Source organism: Trifolium pratense, linkage group LG2, assembly GCF_020283565.1.
Source record: "Trifolium pratense cultivar HEN17-A07 linkage group LG2, ARS_RC_1.1, whole genome shotgun sequence".
Taxonomy (NCBI): Eukaryota; Viridiplantae; Streptophyta; class Magnoliopsida; order Fabales; family Fabaceae; genus Trifolium; species Trifolium pratense.
Genome location: NC_060060.1, coordinates 53,277,115 through 53,295,234, shown reverse-complemented (window position 1 = coordinate 53,295,234; position 18,120 = coordinate 53,277,115). Strand labels below are relative to the sequence as shown.

Below are 18,120 nucleotides of genomic sequence, written 5' to 3'. Positions count from 1 at the left end.
TCATATATGTCCAATTTTTTATTTTTTTTTAACAAATCATGTCCAATTTTAAATTTATAAGTTGAGTTGAAATTTTAATTACAACAGAAACAAAAATAGTTAGCTTTTGATGTTTTTATATTGTGAATAAGGAGCTAGTGTGGATAAAATTGTGTAAGGTATTTGTCGAAATGTAACAAACTCAAATTAAATTGCTTTTTCTTTTGTCTTTGCCTTTTTGTACAAAAAAAAAAAAACTCAAATTAAATTGATCAAATTTACTGGACTGAACTTCGTAAATGTAACTTTGGTGGAAGGATTTGGTGGGCTTAGGGGTGGTGAGAGGAGTGTCCGGAGATTGATTGCATGACGCTTTTGAGAAACATCTTGGTAATGGGAGGGATATTAAGTTTTGGTTGGACACTTGATGTGGTTCGGTTCCTCTCACGGAAGCTTTTCCTCGTCTTAAATTATCGCTTCAACCGGAAGATACGATCTATGACATGGGAGTGAGAACACTTGGGAGAGGTCTTGGCAATTAAAATGGAGAAGACCCTTTTTTGTTTGGGAGGAGAAAGTTTTCGCTCGCCTTTGGACATCCATTGAGCTTGTCCAAATTTCTAGTGATGAGCCTTCAATTGGATGTTTCATTTTGATAGTCAAGATATTTTTTCAGTTAAGGCGATTACTCTTTTCTTCTTAATAGACTATCTCATTAGTTTCCTCGGAACAAGCTTTGGCGTTGTCTAAAGTTTGGGCTGGTTGGACCGCGTTGAAAGTTATGGTGTTTTCTTGGAAAGCCTTATTGGCTAGAATTCTAACAAAGTCCAACTTAATTGCAAGGGGGGTTGTGTTGAATCAGAATACCACCACTTCTTCTTCTTCTCGGGAATTTGGGTGGAGGTGTATAGATGGTTTGGAGTCGTTGAAGTCTTCTCGGGTAATATTTTGGTTCTCTTGGATAGCTTTTTATCATCCGCCAATTGAGGTAAGAAAGCTAAGAAGAGTCTCCTTTTGGTATGGCATGGTGATTTGAGTTCTTTGGCGTACTAGGAATGAGAAATTTTTTTCCAATACAGAACCGGTGTTAAGTGAGGTTCTCCTTTTATCTACTCCCTCCGTAACACTTTACACTACTAAAAAAACACAATTTAGTGACGGAATTTTGTGAGGGAAACATATCCCTCACGACTTGTGACGGAATTTGTGACGGAATCTTATATTTTTAAATAAATTAAAAATGTTATAAAGTCTAACGACGGAATTTGTGAAGGAATAAATCCCTCACTAAAAATCCGTCATAAATTCTCTCACAAAAACTAACAAATAATCGTTAGGGAGGGATTTGAATACAAGGACAAATTCCGTCACAAATCCCTCTATTAATTTTCAAGTATTTTAAAGTTGTTTTTTGAATATAAAAACCAATGAAAATGACCAAACCCCTGAATATATGGCTGAGTTTCAAAATTCAAATCTCTCGCGTGTTCATTTCCTTTCCTAGATTCATCGATCGTCCTCTTGCGTGTTCATCTTCCTCCAACAACACTGTTTCACCGCTAAACCAAAACTCTTCGATTGAGTTTCAACCACCGCCACACAACGAAGAAGCGCCACCGCCAACTCCGCTTCTTCTCTCTGATAAAACGACGTAACGGAAGAGACGTTCATAAATCATACTTCTCAATTTTCAATTTTAATTTCACTTTCTTTGATTCGATTTGATTCGTTTTGTTTTTAGGTTTTTGAAGAGAAAGCGTATCTTGTTGGTGTTGAGCAATAGATTCATCTTCCTCTCGCGCCTTAGTCCCGGCAACGCCGCCACTGCTTCATCTTCTCCAGGTAATGTCGCCGCTGCTTCTCTTTATAAATGAAATTAGGGTTTAATTAACCGCCGTTTTTTTATTCCCTTAGATGAAATTAGGGTTCTGCTTTGATATTGTGAAGATGCCTCTGCTAGTATTTTGAATTTGGAACATTAATAACGTTGCAATTCTTCAAAAGTCTATTTTAGCAATTTCAGTGTTGATTGTTATGGTATATTGGTCATTGCTTACTTGTAGCATTCATCCTTAGTTAGCTTGACAATTTACTTTCACGTGAATCTGCCTTGTGTTGCTTAATGGTAAATTTGGAAGCATCACTTAAATTTTGATTGGTACAAAGAACTCACATGGCTTGGAGTTAATTTGAAGCATATATATTAAAAATGTGCTTGATTCATGTTACTGGATTCAATAGTCATATTCATAATTACAGTGTTCGAAATTGGTTTTTTCTTAAAATGGTTAAGTGAAATTGGTTTAAGTAAAAATGCATTTTTTAAGTTCATTTTATATTTAGTGAATCTGATCTATAATATAGACCAAATTCATTAAATATACAATGAACCTAAAAAGTGCATTTTTGCTTATAAAGTGTTGTGGAGGAAGTTTTATGAATGGCATATAGAGCCCTTTGATTGTATAGTTAGGTAATTTTTTTGCCTTTGTTTGACTTTTTGTGTTGGTGAGAAATTGCTTCTTTTGTTTTATATTTTGGAGCGGATTGTACTTTTTGTGTTGGTGAGAAATTGTACTTATCCTACGAGAGTGGGTAGAATATCTCCCGTACTAAATTCATGTTTCTCCAATTTTTCATACATATTCTATTTGTTTGCTGTCTAAAAAAAATGTTAACGTTTTCTAATTTTTTTTGGCAACCATTTTCACATTTGATTCATTTTCCTCTTTATTACAAGATTTTGTTCATTTTTTTATTTATAACTTCAACGAAAATAAAAATGGTTAGCTTTTGATGTTTTTATAACTTCAACAAAATAATCTTGTGTCTAAATATCATTTCTCTATTGTGAATAGGTAAGGAGCTAGTGGATACAAATTCAGCAGATTATTTGTCAATTATGGGTCATATTGACAATAGAGTGGAGTTGGACAAAAGCATCCAACGTGAAGACCCCAAATATAATGTTGCTTTGTCTATGATGGCTTCTAAAGCAGCTTACGAGAATAAAGCTTTTATACAAGATACTGTTCAAAATCATTGGAAGGTACTATAAATAAGTTTGTTTTTGTTCTCAACACATTGAATTGCACAAAATTAATCTGAATATTGTCATATTTAAAAAATACTTTCAGAAATGCTATTCATATATATTCTTTCCAAACCCAATTCTCTCACTAAATATTTTTTTATAAAGTAATCTAGTGGCTAAAAATTTCACCCTTAAGTTAAACAAGTGAGATATTCAGATTCGAACTTCATCCGTTACAAATATATAATGCGATGTTTCTGCCACCTGAGTCAAACTCACGTGGACAATTCATCTCACTAAATTTATTCAATATCTATTTTTTTTCTGCGCAAAAAAAAAAAAAAAACACTATGCGCACAAAACCACCCTGCAAATTCATCACGACACTCTACACCAATTTTGGTGGTAGCAACCCATCGATTGTCAAGTTTGACCGGAACCAATGCGGTTCACACCAATTTATACTTGTTCACAGTCCTATGACCCGATGGAAAACCATCCACCCCGCTTTCATGTTTGAGTTTAACCGATCTGGATTTGAACCCTATATCTTCTCTTTCAATTGTTTTTCCTTTATGCTTTTTAATTTTTTTTTACATAATTAAAACTATACAATTTAAAAATAATTAAACTCCACGTGAGTTTACTCAGTTGGTAGGGATATCACATTTTATATTTAGGGGCTGGGGTTCGAACTTCGATCAATCCACTTATCCATCTTAAGGGTGAAATTTTTAGTCACTAGACTATAGACAAAAGGAAAATTAAACTTTTTATGGTATCTATTAATTAATGCTAATTTTTGTGTTCTTGCATAGATGGAAATTGTTGCAAGCGGTGACTACTGGAATGGTATTCGCAAATTTTTTTTTTTGAACAAGCCGCAAAAAATTAAACATACTCTCCCATTAATATGTTCTAATAGAATAATTTTTGGTAACTACTTCTCTACCCTCACATAAATTGAGGGCATATGCCCTATGCTGATGTGGCATGATGTGACACCAATAAAATCCATCCACATGTATCTAAGTCAAACATAAATATTATTTTACCACAAAGTAATTTTGACATACTTTTATTTTTAATTAATTATATTTTAGGTTACTAATTTTCTTTAATTATATTTTAGGCTATTTGGGTAAACACATCAATTTACCATCAAATTTCATCACAACAAGCTTCAGCCACCAAATTTTACACGATCTGCTTCTTTCCATTCTTATCATCGGCAACCAAATCCTTCCTTTACCGTCGTCGCTTCTTCTTCGCCGTCGCCGCTTCTTCTCTTCTGCAATTGTCGTCGTCGTCGCCATTTCTCCTCTTATGCAATTGCCTCTTCTATCTTCTTGCCCTTCCTTCAACCTTCAAACGCTCATTCACCTCTTCCGGAATCACTTGTCCATCATCGGCTACGTTTGTTCCAGAATCGGATTCGTCTAGGTAACATTGATTTTATTTTTTATTCTCTTGTATGTTTTAATCACTCTTTGTCGATTGATTTAATTTAACTGGCTGATTTGTAATTGCTATTTGAATTGTTAAAATTGTGTTAATGTGTTTGATCTAGGGATTTAGAGTGTTTCTTTTTCCTGCCGTTCGGTTTGTGTGATTGAATAATTGTTGAATGATTGAATAATTGAATGATTTAACAATATGAATTGTTAAAAGAATATATGTTTTGTGCTAGCTTGAATGATTGAATAAATGTTACTGCTTTGTGAACGATATAAGTTTTCTTGTGAAGACTATAAGCAAACTTGTGAAGACTATAAGTTTTCTTGTAAATCCCTGAATAAATGTTACTGCTTGTGTGAAGACCTCTCCCTGATCTAGCGTGAAGACTGAATAATGAATACAAGTTTTCCAATATATTTTTCATTCACACAAGCAAACAAACTTGTAGCACTTGGTTTTGATCTGAATAGAGTAAAATATAATTTTCATTCATCACACAAGCAAAGTGCACCTAGTTATGCATCGGTGGGTATTATAATTGTTCAACTTATTGTTTGTGTTTAATTTGTTGATTTTTATTCTGTTTAAAACAACACTTTTTTGTACAATTCTCTCCGGGAGGCATCCACCCATCACATTCTAACACCGTTCGGCATGCGGGAATACAAAGTGCACCTAGATATACCTTGGTGGATATTATAATTGTTACGTTCAACTTATTATTTGTATTTAATTTGTTGATTTTTCTTTCTGATTACTTTCCTCTATTTAAAACAGTTTACGTCTGCGTTGGAGGAGGTGGAGCGTTCGGCAAAACATTGCAAGTTATAAAAAGTGAAATCATATTGTTACATGCATTTCAAGCTGTTTTTTTACTCTGTCAATGTTATTGTGGCTCCTATTTTGACATTCAAATTTCAAATACCAAATTTATTAAATAATAATTACAATTAATTTACTGATTGAATGCTTGTTATTTAGAATTAATTTGATCATTGAATGCTTGTTTTTAGACGTTATATATTGATTCTAAAATATCAATGTTATTGAATACCAAAAACAAAAAAATATCAATGTTATTGAGTAAAAAAAAAATCAATGTTATTGAGTAAAAAAAAAAAAAAGAAATATTGCTTCAAAAAAAAAATCAATATTATAGGCTCGAAAAAATAAATATATATCAATGTTAGTTTATTTTTTTCAAGAAAGTATATCGATGTTAGTTTAAATAAAAATAATAAGAGAACAAAAAAACAAATGGAAAAAAAAAACTAATATCTAATTTAAATATACAATTCCATTTGTACATCTATTAGTAATATCTTAAAATCGATTATCACCAAATTTACTAATTTATCCTTATTACTTTTAACCATGTTGCAAGTTTTATATCATTCGTTGTAATTTTACTAAAAAATTATATATAGGAAGAATATAAGATAAATACAAAAAAAAATGATATGCTTAAAAATAGAAACAAGATTATAGATTGGAACAAAACAGAATAATCTATACTCATAAAAATAGTAACAAAATAGATTAATACGATCAACTCAATAATCCATCAAAAGAAAAAAGAGAATAAAATAGTCAATAAAAAAATTATAGAAAAAATAACATGAATATGTATCAAATTTATTAAATTATCCTAAATATTCCTAATTAAATTTCTATTTTTTTTTATTAAAAAACTAGTTTAAAGACCCGTGTTTTCACACGGGTCTATTGACTTTTATGCGATATTTGAGTTTTTTTTTTGTAGGAAACGATATTTGAGTTTGTCACTAAAATTAATGTAGAAAATTTATTTAAAATTAAAAATTAAAAATTTTGTTATATAATATTGTTAAAATATAAGTTGAATTATTGTGTTAATTATTTCTCCTAAACTTATTTATGCAGTTTTTTATATTTCAGTAACAAATAATGGTCCCGTGTATATTATTAATAAAAAATTTGAAATTTTATTAGGAATATTTAGGGTAATTTAGTAAGTTTGCTACTACTTAATTTTATTATATTATTATTAATGGTTAGGAGTAAACTTTGTAGTGATTTTTTTTTGTTTATAAAACATGTTGAGGCAAAATCCATTTTAGTGTTTTAATGACAACAAACCTTATGGAATAAATGTTAAGTTTTATGAATGGTGATCTACTGATGTTTGCACTTGAGTTTTTGTTGAAAGATAGATATTATCAAGTGGACGAGCTAGAGGCTACTCACGTCAACAAGTGCATTTATATACTCAAACAATGAAAGAATTGAAGTATCATCAGATAATTACAACAGTAGTATCACAAGCTTCAAGAAGATTTTTAAAGACTGTTGTTTTGAATCATAAAAAGATTCATCGAAGGATCAAGCAAGAAAGTGAGTTTCATGGATAATTGTCTTCCTCATCACTCAAGGATCACAACAAGTATTGAATAATCAAGGAAGAATTTGAGGATCATAGTTGAAGAATCAGGATGGAAAAACCTGCATCACAAGCTACTCAAGAATATATTGATTTTATGTGACAAGGATTACAATGAGTTTTTGAGTTATATGCTTTGAGGATTTACTACTACAATTAATATTAATGGGAATGATGCATTCATTGAGGATCTTCAAAACCTACTCAAAGTATCATTTTACTAAAGCTTCTCAAGATGACAACGTTTGAGAATGATGGTCCATGAGTTTTTCAAAGGAGCTTATGCACAAGGAATAAAAGTTTTAATCATTCTCAATGATGAGCACTCTCATGCCTCCACTAAAGAATCTTAAAGATCATCAATGAGCAAGCAACCATGTGTGCAAAACATCAAAGAGGAATTGTGGGAAGTTTTGCAGCAGCAAGATTTCAAGATAATTGATCAAGATCACGTGTCTCACTCCTTGAAGAAAATCTTGAATGCTGGTTCAAGAATGCTCTGAGAACATTCTACAGTTTATGCTTCATTCTCTCCAAGAACGAGCTTCATAGCAAAAGTACTTATTTCTTTAAGTCAACTCTGTTCAAGACAAAGAAGCACTTTTATCTTGGTTTTAACTCACAAGATCACAACAGTTTATGATCAATTAAGGCAAGGAATATTTGGGAGAAAAGTGACTTTCCCCTTTGGCCATAGTTAAGGATCAAGCATGTGCAACATGATAAATTCTCAAGGCAAGATCTCATCAGGTGTCTCAAGTGTGTTTAGAAAAAGTTTACATAGACCACTGAGAATGGGACAACACATCTTCAACTCATAGTTGTCATGTACTTTCAATTTCATTATTAAATGAACATTCTCCAAAGAGATTAATTTTTAATCAAGAATGAAAGTACTTGGAAAGGACATCATGAACAGTTCCAAAGAAGGACAATACAGCTGCTTCCTCTACATATTACAGCTGGTTTATGTCATGCATCAAATCTGCTTCAAAAGAACAAAGTCATATATTACTCAGTCTGGAGAACACTCTGAGAACGATGCTGAGAATGACTGTCCTTTACATTTGAAGATGCAAACTCATCTACAGCTGGCCAAAACGTGTTTAAATGATTTGTAACGGCTATACTTGGTGGAAAAGCAATGGACAACTATCTACAACTCACTGCAAGCTGTCAATACTGGCTCTTTTATTTGAAAAGTTGAAGAACTGCCTGGAGAACATTCTGAGAAAGAACAGTCAGCACTTATCTCTTCAACAAATCATCATGAGCTGTCTTATTTGAAGAAACTAGCCGTTAGAGACTTCCTTTGGGACCAAGGAACTGAAGACACAACCTCAACTATAAATAGAAGACATTGGTGCCTTTGAAGAGCAAGAGTTGAAGCTACAAATCATCAATCACTTGTTTTTGTCTACAAGTCATGAAACTCTTCTTTTATCACTCACACTCAAGATCTACATTCTCATCATACTTCTGAGTTTAGAGTGTTTTTATTTGCTTCTCAAACTAACCTTTGAGTTTCTAAAAGCAAATAACTCAAGAGACCATTTTTCAACATAACCCATTTTTAAGTGGTTACATCTTTGTCTCTTTATTTAAATCTCTCTCACTCCAAACATTGTAATCTCAATACTAGGATCAGTATATCATTTGAGTGAACTGAGAGTTTTTTCCATTGTAACAAGCTTCTCAATTGTTTGAGTTTTTGTAAAAGCTTGAAGATCCAAACCATCATCATTTGTAAAAGATTGGCTCAAGTCAATACGTAACTATTGATTGAGTGACACCTTATAAAGCCTGGAGGACTTAGGTAGATCAAGCGAGTGAAGCTTGGAAGATTATGATCTTGGACTAGATCAAGGAAGAAGTGTAATTTGAGATCGGTAGTATCTCATAGTGGATAATCTCACAGGAGCGTGAGGACTGGAGTAGCCCATACTATTAGGGGGTGAACCAGGATAATTGTTTGTGTGTTGTTTCTCTTCCTTATTCTCTTTTATTTACTGTAAACACACATCACACAAAGCACTTCATTATATTTAATTTGAATTGTCACGCAGTAGAGAACGTTCCCAGAACAATCTATTTTATAGTAAAGAACGTTCTCAGACCAAGCTGTTCTATAATTCACTAACATTTATCCAAGTATACACTTGAGATCAATTTTGTAGAATGCATGATTAATTTTTAAAAAGGGTCACAATTCAAACCCCCCCTTTCTTGTGACTATTTCTTCCACTTCAAAACATTGTTTATGTTTCTTTTCTTTTTTTTGATGAAAAATATTGTTTACGTTTTTTTTTATAGAGTATTTTTTTTTCTATAATTTTTTTTATTGACTAAAATTTCTATAATTTCTTTTTTCCTATTTTTATGGATAGATTGTTCTATTTTGTTTTTATCTATAATTTGTTTTGTTCATATTTTTAAGCATAGCATCTAAAAAAGAATATAAGATAAATACAACAAAAAAAATTATGGATAGATTGTTCCTATTTTGTTTCTAAAAAAAATATTATATAGAAAGAATATAAGATAAATACAAAAAAAAATATAACATAAATAAAAAAAAAGATGATATCCTTAAAAATAGAAACAAAACAGAGCAATCTATACTAAAAAAAATAGAAACAAAACAGATTAATACGATCAATACTATTAAAAGAAAAAAGAGAATAAAATAGTAAATAAAAAAAAATTATAGAAAAAATAAGATGAATATGCATCAAATCTATTACTAATATATTAAAATCGATTACCACCAAAATTAGGTTAAGTAATTAGGTTTAGGTTTGTGACACTGGTCCGACCTTTCTTTTCGTTCAGAAGATGCACTATTCATATTTTTACTTCTGATCAATAGTTAAACCATAAACCCTAAGCAAGTTCAAAAGTTAGTTCGTCTTCCTAAAATAGTCGAACCTTTCATTTTGATCGGATAAATTTCGGGTAGACCACATTTGTTATCGGTCGAGATCCTGTCTGATTGTTTTCCGATAATGGTCCGACCTTTCTTTTAGTTCAAATGAACTATTTATATTATTACTTGTGATCAGCTAAACCCTAAACAAGTTCGAGAGTTAGTTAGTCTTCCTAAAATAGTCGAACCTTTTCATTTTGATCGGATAAATTTCAGATAGACCGCACTTGTGATCGGTCGAGCTCCCGTGTGATTGTTTTCCGACAATGGTCCGACCTTTCTTTTAGTTCAGATGAACTATTTATATTTTTACTTCTGATCAATAGTTAAACCCCAAACCCTAAACAAGTGCAAGAGTTAGTCCGTCTTTCTAAAATAGTTGAACCTTTTCATTTTGATCGGATAAATTTCAGGTAGACTGCACTTGTGATCGGTCGAGCTCCCGTGTGTTTGTTTTCCGACAATGGTCTGACCTTTCTTTTAGTTAAAATGAACTATTTATATTATTACTTGTGATTAGCTAAACCTTAGACAAGTTCAAGAGTTAGTTAGTCTTCCTAAAATAGTCGAACATTTTCATTTTGATTGGATAAATTTCAGGTAGACCGCACTTGTGATCGGTCGAGCTTCCGTGTATTTGTTTTCCAACAATGGTCCGACCTTTCTTTTAGTTCAAATGAACTATTTATACGTTTTACTTGTGATCACCTAAACCCTAAACAAGTTCAAGAGTTAAATAAATATATTTTTATAGATGGTTAAATAAATTTTTAATCTCTAAAATTTTCAACCAATAAATTTAAAACTAAATAAATTAAATTAAAAAATATTTTAAAACATTGTCAATCAACAATCATATTTAAGACTAAATAATTTTTTTTTTTTTTTTTGGGGTAAAGACTCAATAATTTGTTGTATATCTCGTTTACATGTAACAAAAAAAAAATTCATATTTAAGAGTAAGTGAGTAACAATATACTAATTTTTTTTTTATAGAACTTTTTTGGCTTAATTAATCTTTTGGTCCCTTAAAGACATTTTAGGTTTCACAATGGTCCCTTAAAGAAAAAAAGGTCCGGATTGGTCCCTTAAAGACACATTCGTTTCTCAATTGGTCCTTTCTGTCAATTTTTTACAAAAAACGTTAGTTTTAATTGACTGGATTGTGGATGTCATTAAGTGTAAGTGGTCTACCAAAAACCTTATTAATTTTTAAAATTTTAACAATTGGAATTTTTTGTTATATTTGGAGTTAAAATTTAACGGAAAGGACCAATATGGCAAACATATATGTCTTTAAGGGACCAATCCGAGCCTTTTTTTCTTTAAGGGACCAATCTGAGCCTTTTTTTCTTTAAGGGACCATTATGAAACCTAAAATGTCTTTAAGGGACCAATAGACTAATTAAACCAACTTTTTTTTGTCTTCAAAAGTTTCAAATGGTACCTAGTCTCTATTTTCTTTTCTGGAAAGGGAAAACAAATCTTTGTTATTTATTAATAATTACTGAATTCATTTGAATCATCAATAATATGGTAATAATTATTGAATTATATTCCTTATTAGTCAATTTCAAACATTCACTTCATATTCACTTTGATATACAAATTTCAAATGCAGACATGTTCTTGGATTCTTAAGGCAATCCTTAAACAAAGGGAGTCTCTCCTACAGATACCAGGTTGGATCAACATGACGGGTAAGACTATCCAAAAGAAAGTTTATCTTCTATTGAAGGAGGAATATCCTGTTGTATATTGGAGACAAACTCTGTTTCAGAACATGGCTCGTCCTAGAGCTTTGTTTATTTTCTGGCTGGCATGTCATTGCAGATTGTCAACAAAAGATAGGCTTCATAAATTCGGTTTGACAGTTGATGTGCATTGTTGCTTCTGTCACCGGGAGGAAACTATTAATCACTTGTTCTTTGGTTGCGACGAGCTGAAGGTTATTTGGCAAAGGGTCCTTAGATGGCTGCAGATTGATCATATCCCTCTGGAATGGAATGATGAATTGAGGTGGATCACAAGACTTAGTAAAGGGAAAGGGTGGAGGGCTCAACTTCTAAAAAGTGCAGCTGCCGAAACAATTTACTACTTATGGAATTATAGGAACGATGTTTGCTTTGGCAATAGAGTACATAATACAAAAATAGAGGAAGAGATTATCAATACTATAGTGTATAGAGGCTGGAGAAGTCCTAAGCTTAGGGAGCATATTGCTCAGTTGCTTATCTAGTTTTTTTTCTCTCTTGGTTTTGGTTGTCCTGTTTAGATGGTTGGATCAGGTGATCACCTTGTAAAGATTTGTTTTTTGAATTAATAAAAAGTTTCCTTGATTAAAAAAAAAAAGATATACAAATTTCAAACATTGAAAGCTTGGTTGAAGCTTGATTAAAGGTTGAACGAAGATTGAAATTTCAAAAACCTAATTACTAAATTTCAAAATCATACTAAAATTTCAAAAACCCTAAATAATTTAACAATAAACAAATGAGAAACTTGACCTAGATTTTGAAGATCGAAGCTGAAGGTTGAACGAAACTGAGGAGAAGGTTGAATGAAGGTGAAATCAGAGAACGAATCTAAAGCTTGAAAGTGAAATCAGAGTGGTAAAAAAACGAGTATAAACGATTGGAAGAAGAAGAAGCAAACAAATTAGAAAGTTTAAAAACGAGTATAAATGATTGGAAGAAGAAGAAGCAAACGATTGGATGAATTGAAAATTTTTTATACGCAGAAGAAAGTTGTGTTAGATACCGTAAAACTATCGGAAGAAGAAGCAAACAAATTAGAAAGCAATTAGGACCAAAATGTAAATTCATAGAATATAATACCTAAAATATAATTAATTTAAAAATAAAAATAGTCAAAATTACTTTGTGGTAAAACAATTAATTATGTTTGACTTAAATACATGTGGATGAATTTCATTGGTGCCACATCATGCCCCATTAGCATAGGGCATATGCCCTCAATTTATGTGAGGGTAGAGAAGAAAAAACCATAATTTTTATATAAATTTCTCAAGATCAAATCTAATTAGCTTAAAATATAACAATTCTATCAAAATAGAGATCACATATCTATCCATTTCTATCACATATCTAAAAAAACACCTACAACAACAAATAACATAAAGGGATGAAGCTAAGAATTAAGTTTACGTTGGATCAATTTTATACTGTGAATCTGTATTTTATGGACCACTTTTTTTAAGTTGAACTTTTTGCATCCTCTATTTTTACATTTATTGTAATTTTGGTCTTAAAAGAGATATATTTTGTCATTAAATTCAATATTTGGGATATAAATTAAAATCACCATTTTTGTACAAAAGAATATCATTTTTAGGGGAGAAAATATACGTCAAGATTAAATTTACATCAAATGTATAAATAGAGCCCAAAAAGTTGAATTAAAAAGGGCAATTATTTTCGTGAGATTATAAAATGATGCGACTAAAAGTGAAATTAAATCAATAATATAATAAGATACTAGTATAAAAAAATATTTTAAAAATTTTTGGGGAGATTATGGCCTCTGTTGGTCCCTTTCTAGCTTCGTCCCTATGAATATGTACACATGGGCCGACTCTGAATATTTGAGGCCTGACCTTGAAAGTTAAAAATGGACCCTTTAAAAAATGTAAAAAAAAAAAATTGAAAAATAATTGTCATTTAAATTATAAATTACAACAATATAATATAAAAAAAAATAGTCATCTAACTAACATACCGACAATCTACATGTTACCATCTTTAGATCAAAACAACAGTCAGGTTGATTATTGTTTGATTTTTGAAACTTTGTAGATTATCAACAAAAAGCTACAACTGAAGCTTTTGTGCTCCTAGATAAGAGTAATAACTACGACACCTACATAGTAACTTTCAGAGGAACTGAACTCTTTGATGCTGATCAATGGTCTTATGATTTTGATGTCTCATGGTTAGAGCTTCCTGGTTTGGGAAAAACCCATGCTGGTTTTATGAAAGCCTTAGGTTTACAGAAAAGCAACATTGGCTGGCCGAAAGAAATTAAAACAAATCCTAACCATGTACCTGAAGCCTACTATTTCATTAGAGATTTACTGAAGAATCATTTGAATGAAAATGATAAAGCAAAGTTTATTGTGACTGGTCATAGTCTAGGTGGAGCTTTGGCGATTCTGTTTCCTGCAATATTGATGTTGCATGAGGAGACACTTCTTTTGGAGAGGCTTCAAGTGGTGTACACATTTGGTCAACCAAGAGTTGGAGATGGTATATTTGCGGAATACATGGAGAAGAATTTGAAACATAATGGTATTAAGTATTATAGGATGGTTTACAGCTATGATATTATTCCTAGATTTCCTCCTGATATCAAGGATGACTTGTTTAAACACTTTGGGACATGTCTTTATTTTGACAGAACTATAATGGCAAGGTATGTAATTTTAACTAATTTTATTTTACATGTGAGCCAAATCATTTTACCTCAAGTACATTTATATTTAATAACTTTAATTTTTTGTATAAATTTATAGAAAGTGCAAGAGGAGCCAAACAAGAACTACTTTTCTTTGTCAGCGATATCACCGATGACACTGAATGTTATTTGTGAGCTCATGAGGAGCTTCACTATGGTGTCTAGATTTGGATCAGAGTATCAAGAGGGATGGATTTTAAGAATATTTCGATTTGTAGGCTTAGTATTTCCTGGAGCACCTGATCACCTACCCCAAGATTATGTTAATGCTACTCGATTGGGATCAATTCCCTCCAAGGTGGATTGATGCTTGTATTTTGTTAGTTGAAGTAACAAAATACTCGTAGGGACGCACATGTTGGTTATCATATTAAGGTAGAGTTCTAAGTTTATAATAAAATATGGATTGAATTAATATCTGTAAAAAATTTATACGCCGTCAATAAATTGTAATCTCCTAATCATTTATAATGTTTGCCTTTCATTATAATTATTTCCATACCCACCTATATGATTGGTTGCTATTTTTTTTTTTACAAAAGTAATCTAATTAAAAGTAGTCTAATCAAATAATTCATCAATAAGAGTGACAATTTGGTCTATCTTTATCTACCGGTGGGTGCAAGTCCGAGGAAGTTAACAACGTGTCAACCGATGATTGAGGTGTTGCGGCGAACACTTGCCTCTTGCGAGGAACAAGTATGTTAGCCTTGGTGGTAGAATTATGTTGTTGAATGCGATCTTTAGTGTCATTCCTATCATTTTTTTCTTTCTCTTTTATGAAAACGCCAATAAGAGTGTGGACAAGGGTGGTGAGAATCCAAAGGGAGTTCCTTTGGGGGGCTTGAAAAAAAAAGGGTTATTAGTTGGGTGAAGTAGAGGATGTGTGTAAACCCAAAAGAAAAGGGGGGTTGGGGGTGAAAGACCTCCATTTGATCAATGATGATTTTTTTAGTAAGTCTACAAAATTATCGTTAAGTAATAATATTTTTAATAAATTCGTCTCCGCAATGATTATGAATTTCAACAATTAAAATAAACTGCGGAGAGTTTGAGATTATAAAAACAGAAAAATATAAGAGATTTGGATTTCATATGAGAAAAGTGATTAGGTTGTTTCAAATCCATTCTTTATCATTATTTGGTAATTGTGGTCATACATCACAATTCATTCTTAATATTACGATGAATTAACACAAAAATAGTTAAGATCACTGTCCTAACTCAGAACACTATTCATTAATAACAAAACCCTAATGTTTTAGGCGAGTTCGAAATATAAATTAACTTAAACTAAGGGTAGCAAAATGGATGGATTGGATGGATTTGGATACTAATGGATGGATCAAAATAATTCATTAATCCATTATAATCCACTAAAATTTTCTTTAAAATATCCAATCCATCCATTAAATATATGATTCATCCAATCCATCCATTATGATATCTTAAATTGATGGATATTCATCCGATCCATCTTTTAAAATATATGATTTTTAAAAGTAATTAAAATATAGTTATTAATTGATTAAACAACAGATTTATTAACTATTTCCAAACATAATTTTATCTCATTTTATGATGATATTTTCTCTTCCCCCCTCCCATGAATCTTTTATACCCCCAATATTCCAATTTTGCCCTTGCAGAAACATTCGGTTCGCAGAAACCGAAATTTTTCTAGTGCAAATTCAGAGTAAATTTCAGTTTTTAGAAACCGAAATTTGTTTTCAAGGGAAAAAAAACTTCGGTTTCTAAGAACCGAAGTTTTTTCAAGGGCAAAATTTGAAATTCAAGGGGATAAAAGATTCATGGGGGGTGGGGAGAGAAAACATCTTTTATGATTGAATTTGTTTATAATCAATCCAATAAAATATTTTTAACTATGCCCAACCAATTTTTTTACTAAGCCCAAAATAGTTTCTTTCTACACCACCGTAAATCAGATTTATTATAAACTTAAAAATATTTAAATACTTTTACATTAATAATTTTAATTTTTATAAAAGAATTAATAAATAACATCAGTGTGGCGCCATATATATATATATATATATATATATATATATATATATATATATATATATATATATATACTCCCTCCGGCCTCTTTTGTAAGCCAAGATTCAATTTTGCACACTTATTAAGGAGTAGTTTTTTTTGTATTAATTTTATGTTATATTTCTAATGAAACTCTTAAAATGACCTTATAATTTGCATTGGAACTCTACAATGTTAAAAAAAATATAACAATTAATGAGGGTACTTTTGGAATAATAACATTAAATAAAGTTGATTTTGATAACTTTTGCTTATATTTAAGGCCAAAAAAATCTGTTGATTTTTGCTCGTGTTAATTGTGCTTAAAATTGATGGCAGTGGCACTGCATTCTGGTCTGGGTAGTGTTCGCTGCCTAGAGAGGGAATATGTAAAAGGTTGGCTTGTTAAAACACTAACGGATCAGGGAGTTTGATTTCTAAGGCGCGAATGGATCAGGGAGTTCACTTTCTAAATAGTAAATCTGTCTGTTACAAAATAGCAGAGAAATAAAGAAAAGACATTGCACCATAATTTCAATGACAATAGTTTTATTGATTTTCATTACAACCAAAAACAAAGTTACATTAGATAGACAAAACATAATCATTAACCCCCATTTGGGGGAAAAATAAAATCGAGCTTGGGGTAAAAAGAAATCAGGGCTTAAACAATTAAACAGAAAAAATACATCAGTAAGCCCCCACTTATGGTAAAAGTAAAGCTAAGCTTAGACAGAAAAATACATCAGTAAGCCCCACTTTGATACTACAACCAACCAATTTTGCAGGATATGACAGTCTCATTTGTGCCTGGAAATATCTCATTTGTGTGGTTCCAATTATAAGCTTGGTAGGACCCGTTTCGATAACTCATATCGTTCCCAATTAGGATACAAAAAGTCCCTCGTCGATTACAATACCGCTCCCAACCATGTTGACAAAACAACACCGGTGGAAGCAATATGAGTAACCGACGATGAACTATGCGGCTGTTTACAAAAAAAACTAAGCAAAATAAACAAAACAAACAAACTAAAAAAATGAAAGAATACGAGAGAATGAGGGAACATGGTAAATAAAATGACACATAGGGATAATGAATTCTGATTTACCGGAGCTATGACACAGCCACACATGTGACCAGTCACATTTGACCATGTGTCATTCACTTTTGACTGTATGGGTGGCCGTTTTTTTTTTTCATGTGCCGACCAGTTCACTATGTGGTATGTGAACTTAGTTTGCAGTGTAGCATGCGAACGGTGTTTTACAAGATTTTTCCATTTTCTCACACTCGCATCATATGTATAGTTGGAGGCCTAGTGGGCAAATGCGCATGCAAGACTCGGGGGCACGATATAGGACCTTAAAATATAAAATTATTAATATAGGACCTTAAAATTTCAAGACCCTCAAAATTAAGTCTGAATTTGGAGGCTCGATACCATTGTACACTTGACACATGGGTGTGGGACAAACCTAATCATATCATTTGTCTTTTTCAATTTTGGACGACAAATAATTTATTTTTATGTGTGAACAAAGATAATAAATAACAATATACAGTTCTTTTTCACAACAACCAATCCGTTGCTGTGTCAACAAAAAATAATTAATACTCCATTGACCTCTGCACCGGTGTTGCAAAATGTATCATGCATGTATGGAAAACGTTTATGTCCTATTTTATGTGGACTGTATTTTTTTTTTTTCCTCATTAATTTCCGAGACACTTTTTAAGAATTTGTTTTTTTAAAAATATTTATAAAAGAAATTAAAAAAATTTAATTT

At 31.5% G+C, this 18,120-nt stretch overlaps 1 protein-coding gene across 1 annotated transcript; it reads left to right on the top strand.

Moving 5' to 3' along the window:
- Window positions 1-208: 208 nt before the first annotated feature.
- LOC123911069 (triacylglycerol lipase OBL1-like) lies at window positions 209-14,779 on the top strand. The gene is made up of 5 exons (XM_045962405.1): window positions 209-967; window positions 2,838-3,028; window positions 3,832-3,865; window positions 13,632-14,251; window positions 14,348-14,779. The coding sequence occupies exons 2-5, from the start codon at window positions 2,882-2,884 to the stop codon at window positions 14,594-14,596; spliced, it is 1,050 nt and encodes a 349-aa protein (XP_045818361.1). The 5' UTR covers window positions 209-967; window positions 2,838-2,881; the 3' UTR covers window positions 14,597-14,779.
- Window positions 14,780-18,120: the final 3,341 nt, after the last annotated feature.